The sequence below is a fragment of the Nipponia nippon genome, unplaced genomic scaffold (assembly GCF_047370975.1).
Source record: "Nipponia nippon isolate SJK-2023a ecotype South Korea unplaced genomic scaffold, ASM4737097v1 scaffold_13, whole genome shotgun sequence".
Taxonomy (NCBI): domain Eukaryota; kingdom Metazoa; phylum Chordata; class Aves; order Pelecaniformes; family Threskiornithidae; genus Nipponia; species Nipponia nippon.
In genome coordinates, this window is record NW_028262324.1 from 1,180,923 (window position 1) to 1,205,805 (window position 24,883).

At 62.4% G+C, this 24,883-nt stretch overlaps 1 protein-coding gene across 19 annotated transcripts in view; it reads right to left on the reverse strand.

Annotated features, from left to right (window-relative positions):
• The window catches only part of EPB41L1 (erythrocyte membrane protein band 4.1 like 1), a 66,051-nt gene that overhangs the window by 20,378 nt on the left and 20,790 nt on the right, over positions 1 to 24,883 (reverse strand). For 12 of the 19 annotated variants that reach the window (XM_087749401.1, XM_087749398.1, XM_087749394.1 and 9 more), the window contains 12 exons: positions 9,608 to 9,803; positions 8,704 to 8,865; positions 5,949 to 6,053; positions 5,831 to 5,873; positions 5,086 to 5,161; positions 4,573 to 4,791; positions 4,380 to 4,467; positions 3,901 to 4,053; positions 3,015 to 3,112; positions 2,702 to 2,877; positions 2,135 to 2,283; positions 1,524 to 1,559 (listed from right to left, as the gene is read on the reverse strand). In XM_087749401.1, the coding sequence (XP_087605527.1) occupies positions 1,524 to 1,559; positions 2,135 to 2,283; positions 2,702 to 2,877; positions 3,015 to 3,112; positions 3,901 to 4,053; positions 4,380 to 4,467; positions 4,573 to 4,791; positions 5,086 to 5,161; positions 5,831 to 5,873; positions 5,949 to 6,053; positions 8,704 to 8,865; positions 9,608 to 9,784 (1,482 nt within the window). In that variant the 5' untranslated portion in view covers positions 9,785 to 9,803. Of the gene's footprint in view, positions 1 to 1,523; positions 1,560 to 2,134; positions 2,284 to 2,701; positions 2,878 to 3,014; positions 3,113 to 3,900; positions 4,054 to 4,379; positions 4,468 to 4,572; positions 4,792 to 5,085; positions 5,162 to 5,830; positions 5,874 to 5,948; positions 6,054 to 8,703; positions 8,866 to 9,607; positions 9,804 to 15,556; positions 15,661 to 24,883 lie in introns of those variants that run through there. The other 7 variants (XM_087749402.1, XM_087749400.1, XM_087749393.1 and 4 more) reach the window with 4 other exon arrangements.

Below are 24,883 nucleotides of genomic sequence, written 5' to 3' on the forward strand. Positions count from 1 at the left end.
AGGTGCTCAGGGGCTGCTCAGAGACGTCCAGCGTGGATCCAAGCCGGGATCGCCGTGGACCAGCCTGGGCCCGACGGCAGCCTGGGGTGGGGTCTGGCCCGCTGTGGAGAGGATAGCTCAGAGCGCTCAAGTGCAAGGTGGGGTTTAGGTGTTAGAGCATCGTTTTGTGACGGTACAGGCACCAGGGTGGCTCCCCTCGTCCTGCCGCAGAGGTGGGCAAACTGGCTCGGAGCAAGAACCAGCAAGGGCAAGGACCCTGGCTTCTGCTTCAAACTTAAACTCAAACCTCTTTTGAGGTTCGAAAGGAGTCACCTAAAACACCTCCCCGGTATTGCTCCTCAGCAACAGCCCAGAGACCCCGGAGAGTCCCATGAAAAACCCTACCAAATTTTCCAGATCCTGAAGGCTCAGCGCAACTCATGAACAAACTCCCCCCGGGGACCCGCGTGGCCGAGCCGTGGCGAAGCGCTTCGTGGTTTGCCCACCTCTGGGCTCGGGGTGCGCTGGGTGAGCAGCACATGCACATGCAGCGGGGTAAGCAATGACGTGGGCAGGGGAGGGACCGGGACCGGTGCCCACCGCCCCAGCGGGGTCTGCCCTGCGGTGCCGAGCGGGACAGCGAGGACTGGGTGGTGCCAGCGCGGCAAACCCCATCGCCTGGCCGTGTTTGCCCCCATCGACAGCTCCAGTGAGGACCTACATCCCACTGCGAGCAGAGAGGGGACCCCCAGGGAGCAGCCGTGGATTTTAGGCTGGGATGAATCATTCCTGATGAGGGGCTACCGCGGACACAGGAGGTTGTGCAGAGGAGGGCACAGCCTCCCTCTTCTCTGTGACAGCCCACTCTCAGGCCGGGCAGATGCAGGCAGCTGCCCTCTGGCACAGGGATGGGTGCCAGCGCCTGCCCCCCCAGGCAGCTGCGCGGGCGCTGAAGGCAGCTCAGAGACTTGTTTGCCCCCGGCGGGGCGGGACGGCAGCCGCAGCGCTGCGAGGAGCTCCAGCCCGGCTCTGCATGGAGGGGAGCCACGCTGCGGGAGCGGGGGGCTGCGGGAGAGCAGAGCCGCCGGGCAGGGCGGTGACGGAGGCAGTTTGGGTCAGGCAAAAGCAGAGCACGGGTCGGGGCGCCAGCGGGAGCGATGGGACCAGCCTCCACAGGGGAGCTGGGGCTGCAGGGCTGGACGGAGAGGAGACACGAGGCGAGGACATGGCGGAGTCAGTAACACGAGCAGAAGCCAGGTCTTCCCAACGGGCCAAGGACTCGGCGTGGGGGCCTGGCCGTTGCGCCTCGGGAGGGCTCTTGCTCACACGCACGATTAGGACTACCTTACTTAGTGGGATAGAAGATGCCATGTGCGTGCTGGGGCAGATCCCCAGCTGTCTGCTCATCGGGCTTCTCTAGCATCCAACCCCCCGCCTCGGTGCATCTTGTATTCCAGTAAATAGGGTGACACACAGTGTTGCTTTGGAAAGGATGGACAATATGATGCACCGATGAGGACTAAGATACTCCAGAGAGAGAATACCTCCTGCTTGTGCCTGGGGGTTGTTTCGTGCTCCGGCTGGCAGCAGAGAGAGGGTTAAAAGTAACCAGCAGAGTCAGTCGAGGGAACTTGTCACAAACATCACAGTTAAGTTGATGGGCTGGTAGTGTGCAGAAGGACCGGACCCCCCTCCCCTCGCAGCGTGGGGCTGAAATGGGCTGGGGTGTCCCTGGGCCAGCCCGGCGGCCGGGGCAGGGAGTGGGTGGGCTGTGCCTGGGCAGTGGCGGGCACCGGTGCGCCTGGCCTGTCCCCATCCCCATCCCTGTCCCTGTCCCAGGGCAGGGCTGCTCCCAGGTCCAGCCCTGCCTGGGGATGAGCCCTGAGAGCACCTGGAGGGCGCTGGGGAATCAGAGTTGAGCCGAGCCCCTGTGACAGCCCCATTTCCACCGGTGAGGCCAAATCTGTGTCCCAAGGGTCCCACCAGCCTGGGGCACAGCCGGCAGAGACAGGGCTGGAGGGGACTGTGCCCCGAGGTGACCCTTCCTGCCTGCAGCCCAGCCCTGCTGCCTGTGCCCGGTCCCCTGCCTGCCCTCTCCAGGCGTGAGCCAGCCTACCCACCCACCTCCACCCTCCTCTGCCCGCCTCGTCTGTACCTTCAGCTCCTTGATTTTCGTTGGCGTGGTCACCTCCTCGTCCTCTGTCTCGGACCGTCTCCTGCTGCCAAACTCACCATCCTCATCCTGCTTCTCGCCCTCTGCCCCGGCGTCGTGGTTCTCGCTGACGGAGGCTGGGCGCGAGAACTCTGCTCGTGGGGGAGAGCCCGGGTCACCCCAGCCCTGCCCCCCCCAACCCCCACCCCAGTCCCCCAGCCCCCCACCCTGCCAGCTCAGACCGGGGGGCCGAGGAGCCCCGAATGCCCCGCAGCGGGGACGGCCCCAGGGGTCCCAGGGCACAGGGAGCCGGGGGGAGCCCCATCCCTGAGCTGCCCAACCCCAGCCCTGCCATGTCCCCCTGCTCACCCACAGTCTGAGCTACCACTTGGGGTGGGGACAAACCCCCTGCCATGGGGATGCGGTTGGGGACAGCCTCCAGAAGGAAGCCTGATGGCTGCCATAACCCTGCCAAATGAGCCGAACAGCTCGCAGAGACGAGCCGAACAGCATCCCCCTCGCTCCCGCCAGCGGACCAATCTCCCTCCCCCTCCCCAATTTGGGGCATACCTCCGTCAAGGCTGCGAGACATGGTGTACCGTTTGCTGGAGGAGCGCTCGAAGAAGGGAGCTGGGCGGTCGATGAGGGCGCTGGCCTGCCGCGTCTGCGCCTGCGTCCGCCCGCTGTAGCGAAACTTGGAGCCCATCACCAGGAAGCCCTTGGGGGGTGGCTCTGGGGACACCAGCCTAGGGGTGAGAGGGGGGGAGTGGCGTCAGCGAGCCCCAGATGTGCCCCCCGGCACTGCCCCCCACCTCTACCCACTGCGGCAGAGGCAGGAGCACGTCTGCTGCCGAGAAGGGAGGCCTGGAGAAGGTCTCCTCACCTGAAGAAGGTGTGATGCTCTATGCAGACCTTCCAGAGACGCTTGGCGGAGCGGTGGTTGGGCAGCTTGAAGCCAATGGTGCTCTCAAACTGTTCGTACTTGGGGGAGACAGAGACATGCCCTTACAGGCAGATCCTGCCCTAGAGGACATGCTGGGAGGGGACCTGCCTTGCCAGGGCCCTCAGGTTCCCCTGGCAGGAGCCATGACCATGCAAAAAAAAGTCTTCTTCAAAGCAGTGCGGGAGAGGCCCATGCAACGCCCCACTGGGTGGTGGGATCACGCCCCCGCACTTTTGGCCTAAGCACTTTCCTCAACTGTAAATGGCTTTCCAGTGCAAAATAAATTCCCTCAAGACACAAAACCTTTTACAGCTCATTTTGGCAAGAGGGCATCACTCTCCATTTTAGATGCACTGTCCTTGCCCTCCTGCCTGCTGGGAAACGTGGGTGGAAATGCATTCTCCCATCAGTGCACATAAAAGTGAAAAGAGTGAAAATGAAGTTGGAAAACGAATGAAAAAGCCTCCTGATGTTTTTTTGTGAAGCACGGAAGACACATCAAAAATGGCCCTCAACCTCCCTTCCTGGGCAACCTCCCTACACCAGCGGGGTCACGGCCTCCGGCGGGTGGGGAAAGGAGCCTGGGGTGCCCTCAGCCTGCTGAAGTCATTTTGCCAGCGACAAAATGAGAGCACGAACAAGACAGCACTTGCTGAAAGCCTCCATACGCCCCAGGAGATGTGCTCTCTTGGCCAGTGTGGTTGTTAACTCGGCACCCTTGGGGCAGAGGCTGGAGCCAGGCGAGGACCTCCCCGCCAGGCAGCCCCAGCCCAGCAGAGCAGGCACCCTGCGGTGCCCCGGGGCTGCGCTGGTGCATGGCACCCACCTCACCCGGGCGGATCTTGATGTAGAAGTTGCTCCTCTTGTAGGAAATTTTGAGGATCTTGGGCCAGGCGAAGCGGTTGATCCTCAGCCGGTCCCTGTAGATGAGGAGGCCGTTGGCGCAGACACCCAGCATGATGTCGATGCCCTCTGAGTCCTGGAGGAGGCAAGAGGGACAGGAGGGGACTGCTGAGCTGCCCAGTAAGAATCAGTCCGGCCAGCAATGCCACGCTCCCTCCTGCTCAGTGCTCTGCTACAGGGGACTGGCCGACAGAGAGGTCACTGAATCACAGACTGGTTGAGGTTGGATCTCTGGAGGTCCTCTGGTCCAACGTGGGGCCACCCAGAGCCAGCCAGCCAAGGACTGTGTCCTTGTTGAACCTTCATCGTGGGAGGAAGGAGCTGGGCTGGGAGGGGTGTGCAGGCAGCAGGGCAGGATGGAGTGGCGCTGGCCATCGCTCTGGCAGCCCCACGGCCCCATACCTTGGCGTGGTGCAGGTCCACCCCGTACATGGAGAGCTTCTTGGCGTTCTCCAGAAAGTGGATCTCCGCTTCCCCGGGGGTCATTCCCCTGCAGGGAGACAGAGATGGGGACACATGGCTGGGTGCCCCACCAGGCATGGACCAGCTGCCCCGTGCCTTCCTCGCTACCAGCCTGTCCTCTCCTGGGGCTCACCGGTAGGTCTTGTGCAACTCCATGATGCGCTCCTCCAGCTCCCGCGTCTGGTTGGGGGCGAAGCGGAGCTCGCTGACATAGTTGCCCACGTGTTCCTCAGCATCGTAGTCACCCAGCTCGGCTTGCACAGCGTAGGAGCCCAGCAGGGCATGTGTGACAAAGGAGCAGGGCAGGCGCCCCGTGATGATGTCCGCACGGAGCTGCAGGCACAGGTAGTATCTGCAGGAGGGGCAGAGGGTGAGCGCGGGGTGGAGGCACGTGCCCTCTGGAGCAGGCTGGGGCTCCCCGGGAAGCCACAGCATGCATCCCACCTTGCACTGCTCTCTGTGGGGACTGCCACCTCCCACGGCCACCTTCCTGGCCCGGCTCTGCGTGACTTAGACATGCCACAGGCAGCGGGAGGGCAGCGAGCCCCCAGACATCCCCCTGCCTGAGCCCTGCCCCTCCACACGCTCCCAGCCGGTCCCCGGGGAGCTGCTCCGGCAGCCATGCCCATGGAGGGGTGGTCCTCACCTTGTGATGTCCTCCGTGAGCTGGGCAGGGTCTGGAGGGTAAAACTTCACAGTGAAGGCGAAGTTCCAGGGCCCGCCTAGGGAGGGGAAAGAGCAGTAAGGGCAGCACCCACGCTGGCTGCACGCAGGCGTGCAGGAGCACCCGGGCATCCACTAAGGGTCCCACGACTCCCCCCCAGCCCGGCATGGGGCAGGGACAAGGGGGCTCCAGAAGGTGCTGGGAGAACAGCCATCAGGACGCCAGCATGACTTGGTTAATCCTCCCCAAACAGCGGGGGAGAAAAAAGCATCACAACTTCAGGAGCCATCAGCTCAGCGTGACTCCAGCGTCACAGCAAAGGCCTCACTTGTCCCAGAAGGTGACACCTGGGGCAACAGCCCTTTTGCTGCCCCAGCAAGGCAACATCATGGGCAAAGGCACCCCAGGACCTGTCCCAGCAAGCCCCCACTCTCCCCCCCATCCCTGTCCTCCCTGCTCAGGGCAGGTGGGGATGGTGCCCAGAGAGGGACCAGGTCTCAGCCAGCTCTCCGGTGGCATAGATGGGGTCCTTTGCCCCCCACGCCTGTCATGAGTAAAAGGAGAGGTGGGTAACAGGCAGCCAAACAAGCAACAGCATCCCTGTCCCCAGGCCAGCTCCAGTGCAGGTGGGGAGGGGACCCGCTGGAGGACAGCCACAGCCGAGCCATCCAGGAGCCCCGCAGGACGCCCCAGGGCTGGGGAGGATGGACCCTCTCCAGGCACTTACTGCGGATCTGCTTCTTGATCTCCTTGGAGGGGTCCAGCCAGTTCTGCAAGGAGGAGACAGCAGGTCAGGGGGGCCCCAGCACGGAGGGGGCGGCCCCAGAGGGACCCCCCGTGCTCACCTTCTGGCTGTCCGAGTCGCAGAAGGTGAGGCCGAAGTAGTCCTTCTCCAGGAGGTTGAGGTGCTCGCAGACCATGTCAAAGAGGACCTGGCCTCGGGCGTGCTTCTGTCGGAGACATGGAGAGACTGATGGTGAGCCCACTCCCTTGTGCTCCTGGAGACCTGGCAGGCGCAGGCAGCACCCGCTGGGTGCAGGCAGGGAGCACTGGGGAGGGTCAGGGCAGCCCTGCCCCTCCAGGTGACCACCAAAAGGTGCTGGGCTGCCTTTGAGAGCAGCCCTCTCACCCGGCAGCACTGCTTTGCGGACACCCAGGCAGTCCCGGGGCTGCGGGGACGGGGCACGGTTGAGCCCAGCCATGGGCTGGGGAGCCGGTGCCCACCCGGCTCATCCCCCATCACACCAGGAGACAGTGATGCCAAACCAGAGAGGGGTCCAGCCAGCCCAGGCACCTCCGCTCCGGACCAGCAAGCTGGGACAAATGTGCCCCAGAGCTCGCGGCAGCCGGTGCTGCCCATGGGACACACTCCTTCCCCACACCCTCCCCACCGGTGGTGGTGGCGGCTGGGTGCTGAAGCACGGCATGACGAACGAGAGCCACGAAGAGCCTGAGCCATGCGCAGGGCTGGAGGGCACCCTTGTTTTCTGGTCCTTTGAGGTCCCCTGAATTTCCCTTCGTTACCGGTGGCAGCGAGGCCCAGGCTCGCTCATGGAGATGGAAGAACAACCCCTCCCACGTGTGTTTCTCCCCTCTTTACAGCCTTCCAGCCTGGCAGCTCCCATCTCCCCTCTCCAAGGCACCCACTTACCGGAGCAGCTTCCCCACGCGCCCCGGGGACGGCAGCCCGGGCACCAAGCGGCACAGCCCCGGCAGCTCGCTGCCCCCAGCTGCGACCCTGGGCTCCTGCTGCCCCGCAAAGCTCTTCCAGCAGCTGCACTCACCCGTCCTGGGTCTCCTCCCTGCTGACCCAGGTTTTGAAGGCAAGGGCTCACCCATGGCACGTGCCGGGGTGTCACACTGAACAGTTTGAGTCCCCTTTTTGAGTTTTACTGAATAAAGCCTTAATTAAGCATGCAGGCAAGGCACAAATATTCCCATGGGGCCCGCGAGAAAGAAAGAAGTACAGCACCAGCTTTCTACGCTAACCCTCTCCCTGATGTCCCAGGTGGCTTTTTGAGAGAGCAGCAGCTCTCTAAAAGTCGATTCCATCCTCTGCACCGCAACAGCAGAGAGCTCGTCCTTACCTGGGCCCGGCGAGGGGCACTGCTCTGCTCACGCAGCCGCCAGCGAGCCTGCAACCCGGGTCTCTGCTTGCGCACGGGTTTTGCTTGGCAAATGCTACGGGTAGGGATGACCCCGCCGGGGCTCGCGCAAGCCGCTCCTGTGCCCCGTGAGCCCCCGCCGTCCCTGGGGTGCTCCGCTCCTTTTCTTCTTCAGGAGGGCTTTTATCTTCATGACAACCCATCTTTCCACGGCTTTGTGACAAATTTTACCACTAAAGCGACAGTCGTGGCTGCTGGAGCGTGGAGATCAAAGGCCCTGCTGCCTGTGCCGCGGGCAGGGGGCCAGACCCCGCCACCGCCGGCCGCCTCGGGGTGCTCACTCGTCCCAGGCAGCCACAGCGAGCAGGCAGCCACGCTCCTTACATTCACCAGTCCTGCGCAGCCGCGACCCGGGGGAGGCAGGACCTGCAGACAGATGCATGCCTGCTCCGTGCACCCAGCTCCGAGCTGCTGCCAACAAAAACCCGCCTGCCCACTCGCCAGCAGCAAGTGCAAAGGTCTCCCTGGCAAAGGCTCCGGGATTGCTGCTCCTGGACAACCTCAGCTTTTGCATTTTTAAGCAAAGTTACCAGTCCTTAAAAATGTCCCTCCCACCAGGACAATGCCGCGGTCAGAGCAGCGCTGCCTTCCCCGACCTGCAGGCAGGAGACAGCGAGCGCTGGGGACAGAAACGGGGGCTCCCAGCAAGAACTTCTCCTCCCAGCTGCCTTTGCCCCTGCGGCAGGGCCACGGGACCCTTCCACAAAAACCAGCCTCAACTCCTGATTTAATCCCGGCCCCCCCCAGCCTGTCCTAGAAAGGAGAGCAGCCCTGCAGCATCGCCCAGTGCCAAGGCACTGCATCCTCGTGCGTGCAGCTACAAGGATGCGCACGTGCATCCCCCTTAGGTACGCATGCACGCACACACACGCGCGCAGGATGCTGCCAGGCTCTGACACACCTCCCCATGCCGTCCCTGGCCTGCTGGCTTTACGGGGAGGGACAGCAAGGGATGAGAAGATGGACGCAGCGAGGACGGACGTACACCCGCCTGGGGCAGCCGTGAGGGTCCACGAGTGTCGGCCTCTTCGCACCAACACGTGCGCACGCATCCTTCGCCTTAGCACGCGGGACAGCCAACGCGCTGCGCTCTTGAGGTGTCGGCAGACAGGCTGGCGCAGGGATGTCGTGCGCATACTGTCAGGCAGAGCTCCATCCCCCATCTATTAAGCTTCTGCTTTTTAGACGCTGTTTTCTATTGTGAGTAGCTGCCAAATTTGGATTCACTGGGCTGAAATTCCCTGCTAGGGTCTGTCTCTCCAGATTTTTTCCTGGTTTTGAAATTTCAACTTAAACAACTATTTCTGTGGATCTTTTTCCCTAGGAGAGAGGTACTACAAAGCTGTCCTTGGAAGAGCCCTGACATCAGGGACTCGCCGGGCTGAGACGTGTCCCCCCCTTGGTGCCAGCGCAGCCCCCTGGGGCTGGGACTCACCTCCACCTCGCATTCGTACTCGGAGGCATCGAGCAGGGTCACTCTGCAGAGGGCACTCTTCACTTTCTTGGTTTTCTGGGGTGACTTCTGGGTCTTGCTGGGGGTTGTTTTGTCAGAGAGCCCATCCGTCTCGCTGTAGTCCTTCTCCTCCATCTCTGTGCCCTGGAGTGGGGAGACACACAGAGTTACCTGGCACCACTGCCGGGATGGACGGACAGATAGATGGGGAAAGCCCTCCAACAGCAGGCAGAAGAGGGCAGCTGACAGGGGAGGGAGCCTGATGACCTCTTGGGAGTCCACAGCCCAGCCCAGTTCCCCCACCCCATGCTGCTGGCACAACCAGGGTCCCTGGAAAATGGGCGCCCGTGAGCCCAGGGTCAGCTCAGCACCCGAAACCTCCCTGCCCAACTGCCTGGCGCAGCAGGCAGGGCCAGGGCAGCACCGTGCCTGCGGGCAGCGGCGCAGCTCCCTGGCGGCTCCGAGCCCGACATCGGGGTGCAGCCGCTGCTCCCAGCCCTGCCAGGGGCAGCTTGGTCCTGGGACACGGGGCCACCCGCTCCCTCCCCCGCGCTGGCTGGCAGCCGCGGCAGTGCCATTTCCAGCACAGTCAGCACTTCGGGCTGCCGTACTGCTCCTTCTGCCTGCCCTGCCTGCAAGGACCCGTGCAGGCAGCTGGGATGAGCTGGCAGAGCCCATCCACTGCACTGGTCGTAGGAGCCTCCCCCCGGGCTGCTCCCCCGGGGCTGACAGCGCAGGGGAGGTGCCCACCTCACCGGGCTCCCTGCAGCCCCCCCACTGCAGCAAGGACATGGCGATGGGCAGCAGAGAGCGGTGGCACGTCCCCTTCCTCTGCTGTGCTCTCCTCTCTGCCGCATCTCAGGGCACACAGCCATCGCCCACTCACCGGCTCCGTATTTCGGGCATCGGACGGTGCCCCGGGCTTCTCATTGGCCTCAGCGTCCCGGCCGGCGGGGTTGGTGGCTGCGGCAGTGGGGCCGTGTGCGGCCGCCTCCAGTTGCTGCTGCGGAGCCTCCTCCTGCGCGTTCTTCACCTCGGAACCGGGGCCCGTCTCCGTTGTCATGGCCGCTTGTCACCCTGCTCTGCCACCGCCACCCACAAGGAGAGACAGGAGGTGTCACCCAGGCGCACGGGGATGGAGGATGCCGGCCGGCAGCCAGCAGCCCGGGATGCCCCGGCCGCATGGGCAGGTGTGGGACCTGCCCGTCTCTGCCCGCTGCCTGCATGCACAGATCCGCTGCCAGCCAGCTCCCTGTCTGCTCCGGGAGGTGGCTTCGCAAAGGGCTGGTGGCAGCAGCACAAGATGTCAGGATTTCATACTCAGTTGAGCTGCAGAAGAGGTGTGGGGAGGGACAGGGGTGGCAGGGCCCCACTGTGACTGGGGCACGGGGCTCACGCCTCATCCCCGCACTCACAGCAGGGAGCCCAGCTGGCCGTAGCCCCCTGCTCCCCCAGCCCCGGGGCCTTCGGGCCCTTCCCTAGTATTTTTTAATGAGTGGAAGGGTTTATTCTGGGAGGAAAAACCAGGCTGTGAGTTGGGTTAAAGGCTGCACTGACACAGCAAATTGTAAACATGGACAACTCCACATACTGCATCCGGGATGGCTGGTTTTTTCCCCTCTGGACTTCCCAGCAGCAGCAGCACACTGGGTTCCCACGGCCGGCGTGGCCAGACCCTGCGTGGCGGCGGGACAAAGCCTGCCTGCAGCTCCAGCTGCCTGCCCTGTGTGAGATGCAAAAACAAACCCGGGGCCAGGACCAGGGAAGGGGAAGGCACTTTCCGTGCTGGGGTGCTCGGTAACATGTTTTTGCAACCTTTATGTTTTTGCAACCTTTATGCAAATGCAGCATGGGGCTGGCGAGGGCTCCTGGGATGGTCCACGCACGCACGGGTCATCGAGCACCCTTTGTGACCGTCACCCATCTGCCACTCGGGCTGCTCAGGCCCCACCAGCTCCCCACCGCTGGGCTCCCTGGGCCGTGTCCAGCCGCGCAGGACCAGCTGGGATCGCTGCCACCAGAGTGCCTGGGGGCTGTGGCTGGACGAGCTGGCTCTGTCGGCAGCATCTGCCCATGGTCGCATCACCCACCTTGCCCACAGAGCAGCCACACAAGCAGCCCTGAATAATGCCTGCGACACCAGAAAAACTGCACTTTTTTGGTGTGTGGAAGCCCACAGGGGATATTTCCGATTCCCGTTTCTGGAATGACAGCCCACGTGGCGTGGGCAGGGAGCCAGCTTCTCCCTGGGCCGCCAAACCCCAGGCTTTGCCCCAGCCCCGGCAGTGCTAACGCAGGGATGAGGTCCCAGCACAGCTCCAGGCCACGGACCCGGCCACGCCGGGGCTGGAGGAGGTGCTTGGCGACATGACATCCCACCACCATCACCTCCTCTAAGTCCCAATTACCTAAACGCGGTTCTAGCAGGTATGGGAGAGCAAGAGCCTGGTCAGGACCACGACCTAAGGCAGCCAGCGAAAGACCACTTTTAGAATCACAGAATAGTTTGGGTTGGAGGAGATCTTAAAAGACCACCTAGTTCAAGCCCCCTGCCGTGGGCAGGAACATCTTTCACCAGATGCCATTGCTCAAAGCCCCGTCCAACCTGACCTTGAACGCCTCCAGCGATGGGGCATCCACAGCTTCTCTGGGTAACCTGCTCCGGTGTCTCACCACCCTCGTGGTAAAACATTTCTTCCTTATGTCCAGTCTAACCCTACCCTCTTTCAGTTTAAAACCGTTGCCCCTTGTCCTGTCCCTACAGGCCCTGGTAAAAAGTCTTTCTCCATCTTTCTTATAAGCCCCCTTTCAGTACTGAAAAGCCGCAATAAGGTCTCCCTGGGGCCTTCTCTTCTCCAGGCTGAACAACCCCAGCCCTCAGCCTCTCTCCATAGCAGAGGTGCTCCAGCCCTCCAACCATTTCCATGGCTTCCTCTGGCTCCGCTCCAACAGGTCCACGTCTGTCTTGCACTGGGGACCCCAGAGCTGGACGCAGGGCTCCAGGGGGTCTCCCCAGAGTGGGGCAGAGGGGCAGGATCCCCTCCCTCGCCCCGCTGGCCACGCTGCGGGGATGCAGCCCAGGAGACGGTTGGCTTTCTGGGCTGCAAGCGCACATTGCCGGCTCACATCCAATTTGTCACCCACCAGTGTCCCCAAGTCCTTCTCTGCAGGGCTGCCCTCAACCCATCCATCCCCAGTCTGTGCTGGTACTGGGGACTGCCCCAGCCCAGGCGCAGGACCTTGCGCTTGGCCTGGCTGAACTTCATGAGGTTCTCATGGGCCCACTCCTCCAGCCTGCCAAGGACCCCCTGGATGGCATCCCGTCCCTCCTCTGGAGGGCATCCCGTCCCTCTGCTGAATCAACTGCACCGCTCAGCACGGTGCCATCCACGGACTTGCTGACTTTCTTTTACAAAAAAGCACATCTCGCACCACAGCTCACGTCCCACCTCTGCCTTTCAGGTGTCCTCAGTGCAATGGGGAGATGTGAAACCTTACCCAGAAAAACTGCTAAAACTGGCTCCCGGGGGTGGGAGAGGACAGCCAGGGGGCGAGGGAAGGGACGGGCAGAGGAGATGGAGCGGGTCTGCCTGCGCCTCCCGCAGCCAGGCGCAGCCTGCCCGGGAGCAGCCCTCTCCCTGGCCCGGTGGGCAGTAACGCTGCTGCTGGCCGCGCTGGCCGTGCAAGCGCTGTGCCTCACCGCAGAGGGACTTGGTTCACCCCAAAAGAGCCGGGATTTCACCCCCCTGCCCCAGCGCCACGCTCTCCTGGCCAGAACAGGCAGGACAACCTGCCACCAGCCCCTGAGAAACATCAGCCCAGCATCTCCTAACAGACCCCAGTGCTCGGCCGAGGGCACGAGAAGATTTCAAAGGTCACCAGTGGTTTATTTTTCTGCAGAGGAAACAGGGCCGCTGTTTTTCCACTGCAAATTCAAGCAGTTGCACGCTCCCAGCTCCAATCCCTGTGTGGATCATTCCCAACCGCTTCCGTTTGGATCTCAGCGTGTGAATTTTTTAATCGACATGAAATCTCTAAAATGACAACCATCACTTTGGGCCAAAAACCCGCTGAGTTTTTCGCTTGAGATTTCTAAACTTTTTTCCAAACTGTTTTTACCCTGCGCTGGCAAGCACCGCTCCCTGAGGACACGATGGGGGTTGTTTCAGGGTGGCAGGCTGGGAATTCATCCCACCCCTCCCAGCCAGCCCTACTTTTGCACATTAAGCTCCAGTTCAAACCTTCTAACGATGGGGAAGGAGCCTGATCCAGAGATGCTGACTGCCAGCTGAAGCAGGTGAGAGCGTGACACAGGAGGGCCGGGGTGGCGGAGCCCCGGCGAAGGGGCCTGGCAAGCCCCCAGGGACCATCTCCCTGCTCCCATTGTGGCCCCCCGGGAGACCCCGATGTGGGGGGCCAGGGGTCCCGGCATGCTGCCAAAGAGACATATTTGCCATCACAAACCTTTAGAAGAGGTTTAGACCACAACTACAGCAAACTTGATTGAGACCAGTGGAAACGCTGTCCCAAATCATACCATCATGGAATCACAGAACGGTTTGGGTTGGAAGGGACCTTAAAGACCATCTGGTTCCAGCCCCCCGCCGTGGGCAGGGACACCTTCCACCAGACCAGGGTGCTCAAAGCCCCGTCCAACCTGGCCCTGAGCACTGCCAGGGATGGGGCAGCCCCAGCTTCTCTGGGCAACCTGTGCCAGCGCCTCACCACCCTCACGGGGGAGAATTTCTTCCTTGTATCTCACCTGAACCTGCCCTCTCTCAGTTGAAAGCCATTCCCCCTTGTCCTGTCACTGCCGGCCCTTGGAACAAGTCCCTCCCCAGCTTTCCTGCAGGCCCCTGCGGGCACTGGGGGGCTGCTGGAAGGTCTGCCCGCAGCCTCCCCTGCTCCAGGCTGAGCACCCCCAGCTCTCGGCCTGTCCTCGCAGCAGAGCTGCTCCAGCCCCCGATCACCTTCGTGGCCTCCTCTGGCCCCACTCCAACAGGTCCATATCCTAAAATCATTTAATTTTTTTCTAAATATTACCCACAGCAGGAGCAGGACCCAATCCCGCAGGGCAAGCAGCCTGCTTGGGCTGTCCCAGCCCTTCCCAGCACCTAGCCTTGCTCACGCCTGTTCCCTTGGGAGCGAAGCCAGGGCCGGAGCAGCTCCTGCACTGAGGCCGGCAGCTGCCCGGGCAGCGGCTGGCAGAGGCAGGAGGCAGCGGGCGCCATCTCCCCAGACCCTGGCTCTGCAGGGCGCTGGCTGAAGGGCTCCTCCGCACCCACGGTCCCCAGTGCCACGTGCCAAGCACAACTCCGGTTGTTAGCAAGGGCTGGCTCGCTTCTGCTGCAGCTGGACCCAAAATGGGCTGGGGGATATTCTCCTCAGGGCAAACATCAGGTGAAATGGCTGGAGCCGGTTGGAGCTCCAGGCTACCGAAACAGGCAGGTGGGAACAGCGACTGCAAAGAAAGCCTTAGCAGGATCAGAGGCAGAGCTGCTTGTCATGCTTATAATCTCCTCCCATCATCTTCCTGCCTGCTCCTCCTTCCCTTGGTGTTTTCCTCTTCCCCCCTTCAAGCTGGAGTGTGGATTCACGGCTTTCCCAGACGCTCTGCCCCCGCACTTCCCCAGCATATCCCAGCTCCAGCCTCCGCAGCACTCCGCTCCCAGAGCCTTTCCTTCCCTGCCGCCTCCAAATGGGGTTTCGCCCGAGCCTGCTTTCCCCTTCCCCCTGCCCATTCACTCCCTGCTGCTGGGCTGGTTTGCAAGGCTGAGCATCCCCCTTTGCTCCTGGGCTCTGCTTTCCCCCCGCGCTCCCTGCTGCGGACGCTGCCTCTCCATGACGCCTCGCTCCCGAAGCATCGCGGACACGGGCAGGCACCAATCTCTGTGCACAGCCCCATGCCGAGTGCCCGAACAGGTCTCTGTGGGCTCCAGCACAACTGGGGTGCACAGAGCTGGGCAAGAACCAAGCACCCTCCTCCCTTGCTGCTGTTCGGCAGCTGCCGAGGGCCCCGTGGGGCTGATCCTGGCAGCAAAGCCCACCGCCATGCTGCGGGACAGACGGCTGCCACGGAGACAGTCGGAAATGGGGAGCAAGCTGGGCACAGGGAGCACCCTGCGGGACTGGCAGTGGCTGCGTGACATTGGGCAGGGGTCCGGGTACTTGCCAGCCCCCAAGAACAAGGGAGGAGCTCACCAGGGCTGCGGCACCCAGCACCGCTGCCACGGGACAGAGGCTGAGCTGGCAGGGGACAGGCAGCACAAGAGCACAGGCAGCACCTTGCAGCCATCCTGGAAACATGAGAGGAGCCCCGGCAGGGAGCCCTGGGTGTCCTCTAGGGACACATAAAAAGCGACCAAGGAAAGTGGTCCCCAAAGACCCGGCAACACGTGGCACCCCTGAGCCCCACTGGCACCCAGCCCTCACCCCCTGGCACCGGGGGACGTGCAGACCCCCAAACTGCTCTGCAGTGCAGCGGGCAGCCCGGAGAGCCCTCCTGTGCCGCTCTGCAGCAAGGCCAAAAAATCATGTGAGCTGCCCTGTCTGTGGTGAAGGGGGGATCGGAAACGCAGGGTGCCCCCAGCTCCTGGAGACCGCACACCGCTCCTCCTCACGCGGGACTGGCAGGGGCAGAGATCTGCACTGCCCTGAACCCTTCCCCAGCCGGAAAAGTGCCCCATGCCCCCCACCCGGGCTCCAGGACCCGCATCCCTCCCAGCCTGGTGCTCCCCACGCCAGGCACCCGCTGCCAGCTAAAGCCCAGGGCGTCCCACAGGCAGCCAGCAGCACTGTAGAGCATCCCGCGTAGCTGCCTTCTCCATGGCCCTACCTCTGTGCCAGCTCCCCATGCCTCCAGCACAGCTCGGCGCTGCCAGGCTGCCGCCGCGTCCGAGGCAGCGCTTTCTGCAGAGCTGCCTCTTCCTCAACCCCAACACCCCCGCACAGTGATTGATGTGTACCGCAGCTGAGCTGGGAACTGGGCTGCCTTCCCATCCCACTGCCGGGCTCCCCCCTCGCCAGGAGCTCCATGCCTGCGCCGCAGCCCCTTGGCGTGCCGGGGGGCCCACGTGGACGCTGGTGCCAGCCCCATCCGCCCCCCTTGCCTGCAAACACCTGACTCACCCCAGGCCAGGCACCAGAGAGCCGGCGCAGGCTGCGATCCTGCCAGGATCCTTCCCCGTGCACGCAGGGAAGAAGAGCTCAGCTCAGCTCCTGCGCTGGCTGCTCAGCAAGGAGCTGGACCCACGATACATCTCATCCCAAGTTAATCCAGCACTTTCCTGCAGCACCCCCCCATCTCTTACACGGGTCCTAGGGCAGCAAAGGCTGCGCCGCCTCCAAACCACGTACCCAAGCACCCCACTTGCACTAATCAGCTTGGAGACGTACCAGGAGCCGGAGCTGAACAGAAGCGCTTTTATCAGCCCTGTCCACAGTGAAGTGCAGAGCGTGACACCCAGCACATCCCTGCCTACAGGGCGCGTGGCTCCTTGTCCCCCCCTTGTCCCCTGGGAGGGACAACCCCCCAGAGCAAACACTGGGGCGAGGTACCGCACTGCAGAGGCGCCTTGTACCTGTAACACAACAGCATGAAGTGCCCGTAAAGCGCAGCACTGGCCCCGCCGCAGCGCAGGGACGGATCCTGCCTTCAGCGAGCGGTGGGAAACCCCAGAGCATGGGCAGAGCAGCTGCAGGGTGGCAGCGGGTGCCCAGCACCCCGTACCCGGGCAGCCCAGGGCTGGCTGCAGCTGGGCAGGCTGCAGGTCAGGCAGGCAGCCCGCAGGCAGCGGCCAGGCAGTATTCCCCAGGGGGAGGCAGCCTGCTGGCAGGAGCAGCGCTCAGGTAGCACCCACCAGTTTGGACACATGCTGATGAAAACTCCAGAGCACGCCAAGCCGTCGGGAGCCCCAGGGGCAGAAGCACAAGCCAGGCAATGTCTGGCGACCTGCCGGCAGACTCCCAGCAGGCTCCTGCTATGGGGTGCAGGCACCCACCCATGTGGTCCGGCCACACAGAGCCTGACCGCACTGGATGCAGAGGGAGAAAACCCCGCTCAGCCCTAACTGCCCAGCTGCTCACCAGAATGAGCTCTGCAGATGGCACCCATGGGTTGGGATGCTCACGGACCATGCCCCCGCCCGTGAACATCAGCCCTGGGGGAGCTGGCAGGACAGGGACCAGGTTGCAGCCCTGCCACCCCTCCTCACGCGCCCCCTGCGGAGCTGGGCACCGCTCAGCCAGGCCGGCACGTGCTGTGGTGGCGAGCTCGGCCTCGCACAGGGGCTCCCGCACTGTTGGAGCGGGGCAGCCCGGGGCGGGGGGGGTCTCGCTCAAGCAAAACGCAGAAGCCTGCAGCAAGGGAGGATCAGTCATCCCACACTTCCCGGCAAGCCCCTTTCTTCCAAAATCCTTGGCCGGTCCGTTTGCACCCTAACCCGACACCCCGACCGCGGCAGCGCAATCCCCACGGGTTTAGCCGGGCCGGGAGCAGTCGGGCTCACAGCCTCCCCGGCTCGCGGTGGGGCAGCAGCGCAGGCGCAGGCCCCGCAGCTCCCACGGGAGCAGCACTCCGGCAGCCCCGCGCGCAGGCGGCTCTCAGCCTGGGCAGCCTCAGCATCCGCAACGGCATTTCCAGCCTTGAACCCCCCTCGCCCTCACCTGGGGGGTTGCAGCCGCGGGGGTGTGGGGCCAGGGGCCACCAGTTCTCGGCTGCTCTGCACCCCTCCCACTGCGGTCAGGGCTGGCGTCACCGATCTCCAAGCACCCACAACTGTAAAACCTCCTTGTCCAGAGCCTCCGCATGAAGAAGGAGGAGGAGACACAGAAAGCGGAGGGAAGAGTCAGCCCAGAGCTGAGAGAGGAGACGAAACACAGACAGGAAAAGGAGGGGGAAAGGGAGAGATGGCGGCAGACAAAGACCCCGAGACCCGAGCCATGCCGCAGATAGGACCTGATGTGTGATGGGAAAGACCTAATTTATCGTGTCGTGCACAACCCCCCCAGCTCAGCCAAACTCCCCGGCCCTGGGGAGCGCTGCCCGAAGCAGGAGGGAGGCAGCAGGAGCTGCCCCTGTCCCACGCCTGCTTGCCGCGGGGGAGCGAGCAAGCCAGCCGGGGGGGGACAGGCAATGACCATGGGACGTCCCCCCTCTCTGATCAGTGCTGAACCCCATGAAACACACCTCCATACGGTACCCTAGGGAAAAAAACGCCAGAAAGGCTCTTCCCTCCATCCCCGGCAAGAAGCAATGCTGCACCCAGCTGGAGGCACTCGGGCCCCAGGGTGCTGGGCTGGAAGGGACCCACTGGGCCCGCGACCCACTAACAGGGATGGAGGTGCCTGTGGAAATGCTCTTCTCTCTGGCTCCAAAATCTGCCACTGGTGAGACCCACAGGGTGCACAAGGCATTGGGGAACAGCAAGGGGTTTCAAACAGGCGCCTTGGTCCCTGTGGCATCGGTGCCTGCACTGCACCCCACCAAGGACCCCACTGCGCTGTGCTGAATCCCTTGCACGCTGCCCATGCTAGAGGCCGCCACGCTGTGCTCAAGGACTGAATCACAGAATCGCAGGCTGGTTGATGTTGGAAGGGACCTCCAGAGGTCACCTTGCCCAGCCCCCTGCTCCATCAGGGCCACCCAGGGCCGGTTGCCCAGGACCGTGTTCAGGCGGCTTTTGAGTATCTCCATGGATGGAGACTCCACCACCTCCCTGGGCAACCTGTGCCCGGCTCGGTCACCCCCACGCTGAAACCGTGTTTCCTGATGTTCAGAGGGACCCTCCTGCCTGTCAGTGCGTGCCCACGGCCTCTGCTCCTGTTCCTGGGCGCCGCTGCGAGGAGCCTGGCTCCGTCCTCTTGGCGGGAAGCCCGGCAGCGGCCGAGGGTGGCACGAGCTGCTGGGAGCAGGGGGAAGTTGCCCCATGGATGAGCTCCCCCACTTTTCCCTCTGAGGAGAGGCAAATGAACCCCACGGGGTGGCACAGGCCAACTCGTGTAGCACATTTTTCCCTTTATTTTTCCCTTCCCCAGAGTCCCGGCAGAGCCCAAGAGCCCTCCACGTGCGTTTCAGGGTTTGGGCCACCAGAAAGACGTCAGCCACGGTACCACCCCACAGAACAGCACCCCTAACTGCCGCGGTGCCACCGGGCTCAGCAAAGACCCAGCTAATGCCTGAGTCGTCCCACAGAGATGCGTCTCATGATCCTGCACCTCCTCACCCACCAAAACCCACCACCAAGATCCCTCCCGGGGGAGCGAGCAGCCTGGGGCCCCAGCCACCCCAGAGGTGCCCCCAAGCACACACTGAGCCGTGCCACTGAGCCAAGCTCCCGCAAAGGCGGTGGCCGCTGGTGAGTGCCTCCTTGCTCCCACCACCCCTGCTGACCGCGCGACACTGTTTCCTCGCGTCCTTGCGATCCCAGCCGGCACAGGAGGTGGCCCTTCGCGTTCCCCACTGCCACCCGAAGCGCAATTTGGTGACTCAGGCACCGAAGTGGAGCCAGCTCCCTCTGACCACGGTGGGACACAGCTCAACTCTTAGAAGAGGTGAGGGCTAAGCTGGGCTTAGGTTTTAGTTTAGCATCACAGTAAGTCCTTAGATCCCAGCAGAAAATGCTGTGGGGCAGAGGGGCACTGGTTGTACGCCCCCAGCCCAGCAAAGCTGGCTGCCAACCGTCATTTTGGAGGTGTTTCCAAACCCAGAGGAAGGCGGAGGTGGCTGCCACACGGAGCAGTTCTATCTACAAGCTGATTCAAGGTTTCCTTCAATCCCAGATATAGCCTCTGATTTTGGGCATCAAAATGTTTCTGATCACTTTGGTAGAAAGTAAACTTGGGGGAGGGGGGAAAGGGCTGGCACAGCCAATCCCTGCCCTGGAAATGCTGGAAAATCCATTGAAAAACTTCACCACACGACATTAATCTGCAGAGCGCTTTAAATCCAAGCGAGGGCTCAGCATTACTTGTCATCTTCAGCCATTGGGGGCACCCGCAGGCACCCTGCGGCTGCTCACCCTGTGCGGGGACACCGCGCCCGCCCCTGCTGCCCGCCACAGCCCGAGCAGGAGGGAGGATTCGGGGGCCAGGGCTGTGGCATGGCACGCCTTGTCCACGCCCGAAACGGTCTTTTCCCAAAACACCCCACTTGAACCACTTGTCCCCGTCACCATCTGTTCAGCTCTGTCCTTGCGTGAGCAAAAAAGAGTTTGGCACCTACCTCGGAGGTTCGCGCAGGCTGAAGCAAGTGCTGGAGGGGCTGTTATTAGAATATTCGGGGGGTTTAACCCAATTTCCCTGCTTTTGGGATGCCTGGTTAATGCTTTCTGAAGGACTAAAGACACCAGCGCAGGCTTCACTTCTCTCCCAACCACGAGGAACGTCAGTCCGGGAGAGGGGAGCAACGGCACCCCTGCAGCCGTGCAGCCATGAACCACATCCCCACTGGCGACAACAGACTGAAGCAGGATCAGGACCCTAAGAAACCCCAGAGCGTCACCAAATAACACTAAATAACAAGAGTACGTGCGGCACGGCCCCCCTGCCCATCTTGGGGTTCAATATCCCGCCAACAAGCCGGGTCGGAGGCACCGACCCACCGGACGAGGCCAGCTCCGCTGGGGCAGCGCCCGCGGCCGCGGCAGGAGCCAAGCAGGGAGCAGCGGGTCCGCTGGTGAAGACCCGCAGCTCCAACGAGGAGCAGGAGGGCAGAAGAAGAGGAAGCCTCTCCTACGCACGGAAACATCCCGCCCCGTCCCCACGGCGCAGCGGCTTCCCAGGCTGCCGCAGAGAAGGACACGCACCCTCTGCGGGTGCCCAGGCACAGGAGAAAAGAGCTTTTTCGCTTCTTCCAAGGCAAGGGCAGCTCTGAGGCCTCAGAGATGTTCGAGCCTTGCAGGCAATTATCAAAGATAAGAGGGAAATGTTTTAAAGGCCAGAAGGGACGGAAGAGGGATAAGAGAGGGTGGGGAGAAGAAAAAGCAAGTCGGCTCAGAGCCGCAGTGGGGTGGGGAGCAGCACACGGGCTTCCTTCATCAGCTCTGACCTTCCACATAGAGGACACCATGGGACACTGAGGGACACAGCGGGGACTTGGGCCATGTGGGCAGATCTGGGGCTACTGCGGAGAAAAAAAATGGGGCCGAGGAGAAGGTATCTCGGTCCTGCCCCCAGACTGCAACTGCACTGCGGGGTGCACCCCAAGCCAACCCAGACCCCAACCAGTGCTGCCCACACCGGGGTCCTGCCGCCTCCCGCCGCCCCAGAGAGCCGGACATGCCGCGCGTGCCCCTGGGTCCCACGGGACAGTGCGGTGCCCCGCTTCTTGGGGAAGCCTCCGGGGGCCTCCTACGCTGGCCAGGCTCGCTCCCGCCTATCCTCATGTTTTCCAGTTCGTCTGGGACAGTGGCCCAGTGCCCGGGGTTCCCAAAGACCCCGCTGGGCATCCCCGGCCCTGATGCGAAGCTCGCCAGGAGATGTGCTGGCTGGATCCGGGGCTCTGGCAGGCACCCATTGCAGGGAGCACCCCAATCCACGGGACTGGGGCTCCGTTGCATAGGATAAGCCTCGAGGGCAAGGAGGAAAGGGGCCCCCAGCCCTCCCCAGCTGCCACGGAGGAGACGGGGAGGGGACAGGCCACGCCACCAAGCCTGGAAGAGCAGGAGCGGAGCTGCCCCAGCCCCTGCGCTGTCGCACGCCCACCTTCACGAGCCCCACGCGCTCCCGGCCCCCCTCTCCTCTCCCATCGGCTCCCCACCAGGTCGCATCCCCCAGGAGCGGGGACGCCATCTCCCCCCAGCTCAACGTCAGAAGTGCCCGCGCACCAGACAACCAGTTCCCGGGAACAGATTTACTCCAGTTCCCTCCTGCTTAATACCCTTTATCTGTCCCCAGTTTGTCTTTCAGCAGTAATTAGCTCTGCCTGGGCTGCTTTCCCTGCCTGTTTTATATTCAGGATGTATATATAATGTATGTATTACATGCATTAATGCAGCGTCATCACCACGCAGTCAAACGCACCGTGCACCATCGCTTCAGAAGGTCCGAGTCCCAAAGCCACCGTGACGCCGGTCCCCAGCCGTGCCCGCAGCAACCGGCGCTGCAGTGCCCACTCCTGCACCCAAGTCCTAAAAATTACGTGCGGCATAGCTGGATTCCAGCTGCTGCGGGGAAAACTGTAACCTGGAAATTTCCATGCTCTGAAGCATTTCACAGATACGCGAAAGGACCAACAAGGTGTCAAAGGAGCTTGAACAAGTCACAGGGCTGAGCAGGAGCCAGAAATAGCAACGGGGAGCCTGGGTTACAGGCGCTGGGAAGGACCATGGCGTGGGGGGCCAGACACCCCCCATCAGGCTGCCCCACACAGAACGCAACCCTCGCTTGCCTCGGTGAAGATGGACGGCAAGAGGTTCACAGCCTTGAACAACCTTTCTTACCTGGCTCCAATTCTACTTTGCTAAGAAAGTACTTCACTAGCCTCACCTCAGTACATCTTTGCAAGCAACAGCATTTGTCTCCCCGCAGAGCTGGGGAGAATCCGTCCTCTGGCATCCGAGTGCCCGGACACTACAGACACCCAAACCAGGGACAAACGGAAAACTCCTCAATGACTTGCAAAATGCAACCGCCACCAGGCTTCAGCTTGCTGCAGGGCACCTGGTCTGCAAAAATCCTTCAGAAGGAAACCAGAGGCTGGAAAGCACCGACCTGGACACGCAGGCACTGAGGACGCCGTATGTCAGCCTCCGACCCAGCTGTGAGCTACGGCACCAAGGACGGGGCCAAGCCTCCCGGAGGCTTACACCTGCAGGCAGTTCTGACAATTTACACCTCAGATTGAGGGCATCTGAGCCCAGAAGGGACACGGAAAGATGCCCAAATAGTACTTTTGCAGCATAACAATAGTACGTGTCTGGCATCCTCGAGCTGGTTCAGAATAGCTCAATGGATTTACAGTTGTGCCGGGGGACCCCCACTCGTAATCTGAATTACAGAACCACCGGCTCAGCAAGGAGCCCCGCAGCGCGGTTTGCAGGGGCCGGAGATGCCTCCCCACACACGCACGGGGAGGAGGGAGGTCGTCTCATCCTCCTCGCCGGGTCGCGGGAGGGCTGGGGCTGCCTGCGACCGAAGCAGTGCGCCAGGAGGTCCAGCCGAGCAGGGGACCGTGCTCTCCCGTTCGGACAATGATGATGGGATGCAGCCACCAGCTCGCCAAGGTACCAGGGCATCAAACCCCGCGCCCCGGCTGCTGCTAGGGATGGGACCGAAAGGTGGAGCTCCCTTTGCAGGCAGAGCACATCTCTCCTCAGCTCGGTGCTGGCGTACCTCACAGCCAGGCTTGGGAAACGCTGATAAGATGAGGGAAAACATCTTCTCTCCCCGCTCTCGCGCTGCCCTCCTTCCAGACAATTAATTTCAGCCCTGCACCAGCCCGTGGCTGTCTTGCAGCACCGCTGTGAATCATCGGCAGCAAAACGCTGACTCACAGAGGTGAGGCTCCGGATGCGGCTGACGCGAGCGCCCTGGTCCCCGCAGCCTCCTGCGAGCTCGCTCCCGACAAGCTTCCTTCAGGCCCCCGCGCCACCCCTGCGAGCCCCGGGGAGGCCGCGGCCGCCCTCCGCTGCAGCAGGGAGGTGATGCTTCAAGAAGTCATTTAATCCCACTCGGCTCAACACAGGGAGCAGCTCCATCCATACCGGCCCGACAAGCCTTTAATAGCCTCCTGCGGTGGAAACTCCTCTCCCTGCACCGCCGCCTGCGCGAGGGCTTTATCCTCATCACATTAGAGAGGTATTCTCTGGCATCTCACCAGACCTCCTCCCCTGTAGTTTTGGGCTGTGGTTGCCCCTGTCCCAAGGAGCCAGGGCAGAGCTCCTCCTGCCTTTTCAGTGTTTCAAGCTCTGCAGCTCCCCACCGTCCCCAGGCCACTGTGACCCCTCCATGGGAGCAGCACCCCAGGGAGCCGATGCCGGCAGCAGCTCAGCCCTGCACGGAGAAGGCAACACCCATGGTAGCTCACTCAGCCCAGGGACAGCAAGCCCCTGCGGCCACCATTCACCCAGCAGGACCTGCGTCCACCCCAGTGGGAAAGTGCCTTCTCAGGTCCATCAGGTTCCAGCCTCGGTCCTTCCCAGAGGCAATCTGAATGCCCTCAGAGAGCAGCAGGTCCACAGAGCCACTGAACCAAGGTGGCAGCGGCAGCTGCCCGGGAGGTCCCTGCAGGACCAGCCCCAGGAGCTCCTCTCTGCTCAGCCCCGAAAGAGCAGAACACAGCTGGCAGAGGCACGGGCGGCTGGGCACCGAGCGCTGCTGGCTCTAAACCGAAAGTGTTCGGTTTCTCCTCCTGCCATCAGGGTCGCGGCTGTGCCACGAGGGTCCAGTCCATGCGCCCTTGCTGCCTGCAGCTGGATAGACCTTGGGATTCACCTCTCGTCTCTGCCTGGCTCCTGCAGATCCCCGTTAGCCGGGACAGCAAGGCTTTGTGATTGCAGCACTGAGATTTGCCGTCTGGTGCGTAACCACAGCTTTCTAACACCCCTCATGCCCGCACGCTTTTCTCAAGCCCCCTCTCTACGTTCCTTCCTCATGTCCCACTATTTTCTCTCTGTTCCTCCAATCAGTCACACAGATGGATGTTTTAGCATCCAAGTTTTTTTTCCAGACAATCACAATCTCTTCTGATGTTCTCCATTTACAGCAAAGCAGCTCCCCCTTCGCCTCACATCAAAGGCATCCTCCAGTTCCCAATGACCTGGCTCCTCTCCCCAGAAGCACTTAAATGTGCACACAACAGGCAGGACTAAAGCACGAGAGCATGGGCACCGCATCCCATGGGCACTCGGCACGGCAGGACTCAATTACTGCAGAAGCAGCAGGGCACTGGGGTGCTGGGAGAAGCTTTATTGCTCACCCTGCCACTACCATCCACCTCATCCAGTCCTCCCTGCCACCACAGGGTGCTTGCAGGCATCAGCCCTCCATGAGCCTTTCACCACGTGTCCATCCACATCACTGCAGACACGTGTAGTCTCATGGCCACGTTGCCCATAACTCACCCTTTTCCCATCCCCTCCAAGCCTGCTCCCTCCCACCCGCTTGCCAGGAGCATTTGGAAACGACACGTCAGACCAACACAGCAGGACGGTGCGAGCTCAAG